Source organism: Cebidichthys violaceus, unplaced genomic scaffold, assembly GCF_023349555.1.
Source record: "Cebidichthys violaceus isolate CVI_PGR_0920_01 unplaced genomic scaffold, fCebVio1.0.p SCAF_40, whole genome shotgun sequence".
NCBI lineage: Eukaryota > Metazoa > Chordata > Actinopteri > Perciformes > Stichaeidae > Cebidichthys > Cebidichthys violaceus.
In genome coordinates, this window is record NW_027176595.1 from 47,463 (window position 1) to 56,745 (window position 9,283).

The following is a 9,283-nucleotide window of genomic DNA, read 5'->3' on the forward strand; positions in this document are numbered from 1 at the left end:
GGTAAACCATCGCAGAGATATTCAGCTTCGAACACAAAAAGTCACACAGCTTTCATCGAATATTGTACTTACTTTTGGTCGAATCTCAGCGAAAAAATGGAATATCTCCGTACTTCCAACGCATGTTTGTCCAGCTGCTGGTGCTCCGTGTGAATCCGTTCGATTCGTGTCTCTCCGACACTCCTCGGATTCTTGGGAGGGTTGGAAGCTCAGCAAATCAGATTTCAGAGCTGGACCTTTTTGAGCTTTATTGGCTAATAGTGCTGTCAATCATCTAGCTTTCAATTCCAGGCAATTCTATTGGCTCCTACGGTTCGAAGGATGTCTCAATGGTGAAAATCGGAGAAGGGGGGGCTGAGATACAGCCCTGAACAGAGAGTCGAAGCAGGATTTGACCTTAAACTAAATAACTAAAAAGGGCATAGAAAGAGCTTAAAACACTCAAAAAAGGTCCAATCTTCGGTCTATTGATTCAATGAACATCATGAGTGATACATAGAAGTGATATAGAGTGTTTTTGAATTTTAAAAATACTTTTTTATTCAAATCTTGGAGTATTTGATCAGTTTTCTAATTTGAAATGCTCTATATTTCATAAATGTTTCACTGTATCTATGTATAGCTGTGTATATAGAGCCTATATCAGTTGTTCTAAGAGCCCAGCATATTAAAAGTCTTGGATACCCATACTTTCCAAAAAACAATACCCTAAAAGTGCTGTTTTTCAAGATCGAGCTTTTGAGTTTTCCAAGTTCTGCTGTGTTCCATCCTTATCTTATGTGAACCAGTAACATGTATTCTGATAGTTCCATGATTTTTCTCATCTCAAAAATATATAAAAAAAGTTTTTTTATTTTTTTATTTATTTATTTATTTTTTTTTTTTTATACAATTAATTAGGTATTTCTTATCTTTATTCGAGCTGAGGCCTGCAAATAGGCCTCGTTTTTAAAAGGTTAATTAATATTTTTCAGGAAAAATTTTTAGGAATGTGTGTAATGCAAGGATATATGTAAAGTAAACCATATCATGTAAAAATGATATATACAGAAATTAAGTATAAAATATAAATACTATAATAATATATAATGCTCTTCCTCTATACCGTCCAAATAACAGTGAATATTATTGTAGGATTTTGTACAGCTGCTCAACCAGCTCCAGTCACTGTGAGTCTCTAGCACAATAATAAACAGCAGAATCTTCAGTCTTCAGACTGTTCATCTGCAGATACACCTGCTGTCTGCTGTTGTCTCTGGAGATGGTAAACCGGCCTTGAACTGACTGAGAGTAGTATTTGGTGCTACTAGCAGTATCAGCAGCAATCCACTCCAGTCCTTTTCCTGGAGCCTGTCTGACTCAGTTCATATAGTAGCTGCTAAATGTGAATCCAGAGGCTGTACAGATCAGTGTGTCTGATTCTCCAGGCCTTTTAATCACTGGTTCAGATTCTGTCAGAGTCTGACCATCAACACCTGTCAAGAGAATAGAAAATGTGAAATAAGGTGGTGACACAAAGAAAAGCCATCAAAGACAAAGATCAGTGACTATCTTCACCTGCCCAGCAGATAGTGAAGAGCAGCAGTCCTGTCCTATAGTCCATCATGTTACACTGTGTGTCCACTGTCCTCTGTCCTCCTCTCTGCAGTCACATAAGTAGAGCTGGAAGACGTCTGAGTTTTGCATTGACTCCTCCTCACAGGGAGCATAGAACTAGAATGCACTTGGCTCTCAGTTTATTGTTTGGTGGAAGTGTAGAATCAGTTCCTCCAAGTCAGTTGATTTTAAGTTTGTCTGACATATTTTAATTCAATTTGCGTTAAAGGAACCGTGTGTAACATTTAGGGTGATTATTTGGCAGAAATGGAATATAATATTCATAACTATGTTTTCTTTAGTTGATAATGACTGAGCTGCGGTGGAGACGCTGAAGTGAACCAGGGGAAGTGAAGATTACTCAAGTTGACGACTACTTTGCTTGTTACTGTTGTTACTGTTGCAGTTGTAACAGTGCTTACAACTTTATTGCTTACTGCAATAAAGCACAAAGCCAAAACTTTATCAATACATACAATACCAATGTGAAACGTGTTTCAGTCGGCTCTGTCCGCACACAAACGCAGCATGATCGGCCCAATGCATTTAAAAAATATAAAAATATATCTGATGTCTGTGTTCTTCATTATTGATTATTATCATTTATGAACTTCACTCAGAAATGTGTGTTTTATTGACATTTTAGATTCGCTTCCAGTGAGAGATTAATGACTTTATGAAGTGACTTTGCTGTTGTAAAGATAACTGTTGCTGCTTTAGAAACAATTAGTTATATTTAAATAATGAATACATTCTTATCCTGTTCTGAATTTATTTGTTTTTCAAATGTTATGTGTGTTTTTAAAGGCAATTATTTAGTCATTAAGAAGAACAGAGTATTGATAAGAGTAGCTCCTTACCAGAGGGCCACCGTAGTTCTTGTCATCATGTTTTATCATACACCAATGTTTAGAACATATTGTGGATCGTGGACTTTTCTCATTATTTTTTGATTCACACAAGCTCGCTCTGTGATCAACTATTTTTCAATATTTTTCTCTTTTCAAACTGATTTTGTATAATTTATGGTTTGTACTTGTGTATTCATATTTGAGATAGTGAGCTACAACTTGTATCACATGAATCACATGAAGCTGCAGTCACTACTGATCCAGCTATAACAATTTTATATTTGTCGGATATTTTTTTATTCATATTTTTATTAGATATTGTTTATGGTTGATGCTGGCCTTGATCATGATTTTATTAAAAACAACAGATACAAAAAATAAGAGTATTTCTTAGTATATTAGCACAGTAAGAATGAGCGCTGTAGGATTTTGTACAGCTGCTCAACCAGCTCCAGTCACTGTGGGTCTCCAGCACAATAATAAACAGCAGAATCTTCCGTCTTCAGACTGTTCATCTGCAGATACACCTGCTGTCTGCTGTTGTCTCTGGAGATGGTAAACCGGCCTTGAACTGACTGAGAGTAGTATTTGGTGCTACCAGTATCAGCAGCAATCCACTCCAGTCCTTTTCCTGGAGCCTGTCTGACCCAATGCATCCAGTAGCTACTAAGAGTGAATCCAGATGTTGTACAAGTCAGTCTGTGAGATTCTCCAGGCCTTTTAATCACTGGTTCAGATTCTGTCAGAGTCTGACCATCAACACCTGTCAAGAGAATAGAAAATGTGAAATAAGGTGGTGACACAAAGAAAAGCCATCAAAGACAAAGATCAGTGACTATCTTCACCTGCCCAGCAGATAGTGAAGAGCAGCAGTCCTGTCCTATAGTCCATCATGTTACACTGTGTGTCCACTGTCCTCTGTCCTCCTCTCTGCAGTCACATAAGTAGAGCTGGAAGACGTCTGAGTTTTGCATTGACTCCTCCTCACAGGGAGGAACTGGATTTGACTTGAATCAGTAACAGTTTGATGAATCTGAAGAATGAATGTTTACTGAGTCCTTTTAGCATCTTTCAGTATAATTTGTGTAAAAGGTTGACAAACACAAAATGACAGTTTGTTGTCCTTCATTACTTAGCACAGTCTGCATCACATGAAAACAGGACAATCAGTTTTATAATATCCCTAAATTGAGAATTGTATTTATATTTGAATAATTACCAAATATGAACAAATATTAATGATTATGTTATACTGTTGATTTTTTCACAAAGTGTTCACGAGTCATACCTTTCATAATTTGTTGAGATTATTAATTAAGCTTTATTAAACATTTAACTACTTCAGTGCATTGATACCGCAGATACCATTGATGTTTTTCAGTGAGTACAAATACATTTATTAATTGTTTTTCATTTCTTGTTTGATAATTAATTACAATAAGGTTGTCTTATAATTGTTGTTAATCATGATAAACTGTCCTAACACTCTTTGACATGTGTTTTCAAAGCCCTGACTCATGCTTCATGCTTCTCATACAGAGATGAGTGTTGAGTGATCATATTCTCCACATCAATCCCTCCTTGAAGAAGATATTGACACTAGTGAGATCCAAAGAACAAAGAAGGACTGATCATCTCAGGTGTACTTGATTCATTTTAGAGTCAAGTTTAGAAGCCCATCAGAGTCTGGTGTCTTTGAGGAAAACATTATTCCTCCATTTTCTTTCAGATAATCAACTTTTTAAAATGTATAATTTTTTAGATTCCGCTGAAGTTGCGATTTACCTGAATAAATATCTAAACATTTTTGTAAAAGTCTTTTTTTTCTCCATTTTTCATGTTCTTCATTTCAGGGTTTTGTGATGTATTCAGAAAAAAAAGTGTACAAACTGCTAATCACATGGAAGCTTTGTATTTTTGTTACCAAAATGTAATTTTCTTGCTTGAACTTCTTGCATCCTCATTAAGACACATTAAGAGACCCAGTCTCACCACACTTACACACAAAATGTAATCATTTGTATTTATTGCAAAATAGAAACACTGAGACAACTGAATGTTCCCAGAATAGAGGAAGTAGTTTTTGAACGACTCTCCTATTATTGTCTCTCACTGTGGGTCTCTGGCGCAGTAATACACTGCTGTGTCCTCGGTCTTCAGACTGTTCATCTGTAGATAGAGTTTACTGCTGGAGTCATCTCTGGAGATGGTGAATCTACCCTGGAATGACTGGGAGTAACGGAGAGGAGGTGAAGTGCCTGCTGTGTATACAATTGCGATCCACTCCAGTCCTTTTCCAGGAGCCTGTCTTATCCAGCTCATATAGGAGCTGCTGAATGTGAATCCAGATGTTGTACAAGTCAGTCTGTGTGATTCTCCAGGCCTTTTAATCACTGGTTCAGATTCTGTCAGAGTCTGACCATCAACACCTGTCAAGAGAATAGAAAATGTGAAATAAGGTGGTGACACAAAGAAAAGCCATCAAAGACAAAGATCAGTGACTATCTTCACCTGCCCAGCAGATAGTGAAGAGCAGCAGTCCTGTCCTATAGTCCATCATGTTACACTGTGTGTCCACTGTCCTCTGTCCTCCTCTCTGCAGTCACATAAGTAGAGCTGGAAGACGTCTGAGTTTTGCATTGACTCCTCCTCACAGTGAGGAACTGGATTTGACTTGAATCAGTAACAGTTTGGTGAATCTGAAGAATGAATGTTTACTGAGTCCTTTTAGCATCTTTCAGTATAATTTGTGTAAAAGGTTGACAAACACAAAATGACAGTTTGTTGTCCTTCATTATTTAGCACAGTCTGCATCACATGAAGACTTGGACAATCAGTTTTATAATATCCCTAAAGTGAGAATTGTATTTATATTTTAATAATTACCAAATATTAACAAATGTTGCTCTTTATGTTATACTGATGATTTTTTTCATAAAGTGTTCACGAGTCATACCTTTCATAATTTGTTGAGATTATTAATTAAGCTTCATTAAACATTTAACTACTTCAGTGCATTGATACCACAGATACCACTGATGTTTTTCAGTGAGTACAAATACATTTAATAATTGTTTTTCATTTCTTGTTTGATGATTAACTTTTGAAAATGCAGTTTTTAGTAATGTTATCATTACTGTGTGTCACACACAGAAGACACTTTTAGGAAAATGTCTTCACTGTATATTAATTATAAATAATAAGGTATTTTATAATACATGTTTTATTCCTTTTACTTTTTTGTTGCTCAAACATATTTTCTCTTTACTGTGACAGTGATCTGGTGTTGAAATCATCAGTGGTGTGAGGGCTCTTCCTCTGGTGGCTTCATGTTACAAGTGTTCAGACACTGAGAGGTTTTTGTTCAGGTCTACTGATGGTTTGTGTTATTGTGGCTCTCTGGCACAGTAATACACAGCAGTGTCTTCAGGCTGCACATTCTGTCCAGTTAGAGTCACTGTTTTGCTGGAAGAGTCTAAACTGATACTGAACTTGTTCTTCAGTGAATCTTTGTAGTATGTGGTGTAGCCATCACGGGCATATCCAATCCATTCCAGTCCTTTCCCTGCAGGCTGTCTGATCCAAGCTGTGTAGTAGCTGCTAAGAGCATAAGAGACCTGACAGGTGATGGTCAGACGTTGACCTGGCTGCACAGTCACAGAGGCTGGCTGTGTCAACTGTTCACACTTCACACCTGTGGAGGAAAACATTGAATATTGTATTAATGTAATGACAGTGATCAGTCATTGTACTGTGATGTTGTTGTCTCTGCCTCAGTGAGACTCACAGGATCCAGCAGCCAGCAGCAGCAGCAGAGCGACAGAGAACATGTTGGAATTGAGGTTGATCTGATGGGAGCTTCTCCTCTTCTGCTGCAACTGACTCAATGACATCAAGCCTTTAAAGCAGACTGTGAGGAAGTTTGCTTTGCATAGAGAAGGACACTGACAGGCTGTAAAAGAGGCATGAACTCTTCTGTCTCTAATTGTCAAAGCTTGGAATAGTGTCATAAACATGTTGACACATGACAGAAAATGTATTTATTATTTAAAACAATAACTTTTAAAGTGAATTCTTTTATTTCTACACAAAACTTCTAACACAAGTCAGGCATGTCAAACTAACAGATGTACATTTACACTCAGATCAACAGAATATTTAATGTCTGCTTCAAATACATATGGAAGAGCTGCAATAAAACCTGTGTGAATGAAGCCGTTTTATTGAGACTATGTTCCGCTAAAGTGTGTTGATGATGTTGAACTGAAGTTCAGAATGTGCAGAAAAGAAAGCAAAGTTGAGACTTTGTTGACATGTCAAGTTTTTGCGTTGCTCCTTCCTGTGTCTGTTCCTGTTATTGTGGCTCTATTGTGTCTTTGACAGAGAGCTTAAGTTTGAGGTTAATGTTTTGATTCTGAATTCTGTTCTGGAATGAACACATACAGTCTTCCTGATACTCAAAGATACTCAAACGATCCTATGGGGTAGTTGTGGTCTATCGGCCCAGTGATAATGAGCGCTGTAGGATTTTGTACAGCTGCTCAACCAGCTCCAGTCACTGTGGGTCTCTAGCACAATAATAAACAGCAGAATCTTCCGCCTTCAGACTGTTCATCTGCAGATACACCTGCTGTCTGCTGTTGTCTCTGGAGATGGTAAACCGGCCTTTGACTGACTCAGAATAGTAGATGCTGCCACTGCTGTCACTGATAGTAGCAACCCACTCCAGTCCTTTTCCAGCAGCCTGTCTTATCCAAGCGTTCCAGTAATGGCTACTGAACCCTGAATATGTGCAGGTCAGTCTGTGGGCTTCTCCAGGCCTTTTAACCACTGGTTCAGACTCAGTCAGTGTTTGACCCTCAGTACCTACAGGAATTTAAACAGCTCATTAGTTACTTCAAGTCATATGGCCTTGAGGTTTGTCAGAAAAACACTTTTTATTCTTACCTGCCCAGTTAATTGACAGGGTGAGAAAAACAACCAAATACTCAGGTCTGATCATTGTGAAAGTTGTTTCTGTCCAGTCTACAGTGTAAATGGCAGTGATTGAGTGTCTGTCCTTCACTCTGCAACACATATGTAGAGATGGAAGAGCTCAGGGATTTGCATTGACTCCTCCTCCGCAAAAAGAAACATTCCACCTCTCACATCTCTGGGGATTCAACCCCCGCTGTTAATAATCAATAATGGAAACATTGCTAAAGGTTTTCTATTCGATATTCAGAACATTAATATAGCAACAAACAAATATATGCTAGGTAAAGATATAGTGGAGTAATGTCTCCTTGAGCATAGAATGAAGTCGCTCTCTCTCTGTGTGTTGTAATCTGAGCTTTTCTGTGCTTTGTTGACATAGCCGGGCTGGCCGTGAATGCTTTTTAGTGCCTTTTAGTCCACTGGCTGACTCATGGCCACCGCTCTGCACTGCATTCCTTTGACTCTCATATGCTGTTTCAGGTCTGAGACCATTAGTGGTGTGAGGGCTCCTCCTCTGGTGGCTTCATGTTACAAGTGTTCAGACACTGAGAGGTTTTTGTTCAGGTCTACTGATGGTTTGTGTTATTGTGGCTCTCTGGCACAGTAATACACAGCAGTGTCTTCAGGCTGCACATTCTGTCCAGTTAGAGTCACTGTGTTGCTGGAAGAGTCTAAACTGATACTGAACTTGTTCTTCAGTGAATCTTTGACATCTGCGTCCCTACTTATCCATTCCAGTCCTTTCCCTGCAGGCTGTCTGATCCAAGCTGTGTAGTAGCTGCTAACAGAATAAGAGACCTGACAGGTGATGGTCAGACGTTGACCTGGCTGCACAGTCACAGAGGCTGGCTGTGTCAACTGTTCACACTTCACACCTGTACAAAAAAGGAAATGTTTTGTTACAAAATATACTTGAAGCAGAATTGTTGATTTTGAGAAATCCAGAGAGACTCACATCCAGCTGTCAACAGCAGCAGCAGAGCTACAGACAACATGGTTTATGTTGAAACTGAAGAGATATGAACTTCACTAACAGCCTGATGTGATGTTTTTATAGCCAAGTAACAAGGGAGCTCACTGAGTTTGCATATAATCAAACATATGAAGCATCAACACTGGTCTAACTGCAGCCAAAAGAAGAGTCTGTTCAGTGTTATTATATCTGCAGAGTGAAACTATAGTTTTCATGCCTGAAAATCAACTCTGCTTCACATTTTATATTATTATATTTTATTTCATTTTGAAAATGTTCCTGTATTTACAGAATGAAACAACCTTTAACTTTGCTTTTAACTATCAATGCCTAAGTGTATTATGTATTTTCTACGTATTTAATACTTATATAATTTCAAACAATGATCAGATTCAAGATTTACTTCAAACGTATGAGTTCAGCTTCATTGTAAGTACTTCATTTTTCATTTATTTGCTCACTTTCTGTACTTACTGACTGTATTTGCTGTAAACAGAAATACAGTGACAGCAGCCAGGGTCATGTAAATAGTATGAAAAGTTAAGTCTGCTGGTTTGCAAGTTTGAATCAAAGACTTTTGATTGGTTTTAGTGTTTGCAGATGTTTGAAGACGCACACATACAGAGAAACATGGAGCCTTGAGAGGAAAACAGCTGTTCAGACACTGAAACCTGTGTGACAAAATACAAAGAAACAACCTTTAGCTGTGATTAAACTATGGTCGTCAAAGCTTTTATGTCATGATCAAAATATGTTGCTTTCATGAATGTGGTCGTGTCAGACATGAAAAATATGTATTATTATATTATTTCTACTATAGCCAAATAAAATATAAAAGTTGGCAAACAAAAGAAAAAGATTAGAAAGATCAGAAATAAAGACACAG

General features: G+C 37.8%; 2 gene segments (V, D, J or C); both read right to left on the reverse strand.

The window, feature by feature from the left end:
* Positions 1-5,833: 5,833 nt before the first annotated feature.
* On the reverse strand, positions 5,834-6,298 carry LOC137885661 (Ig heavy chain V region 5A-like). The segment is given in 2 exon segments: positions 5,834-6,141; positions 6,235-6,298. Coding segments are annotated over 2 exon segments (351 nt in total).
* Positions 6,299-8,006: 1,708 nt separating this feature from the next.
* LOC137885560 (Ig heavy chain V region 5A-like) lies at positions 8,007-8,419 on the reverse strand. The segment is given in 2 exon segments: positions 8,007-8,299; positions 8,380-8,419. Coding segments are annotated over 2 exon segments (333 nt in total).
* Between the last annotated feature and the right edge of the window lie 864 nt (positions 8,420-9,283).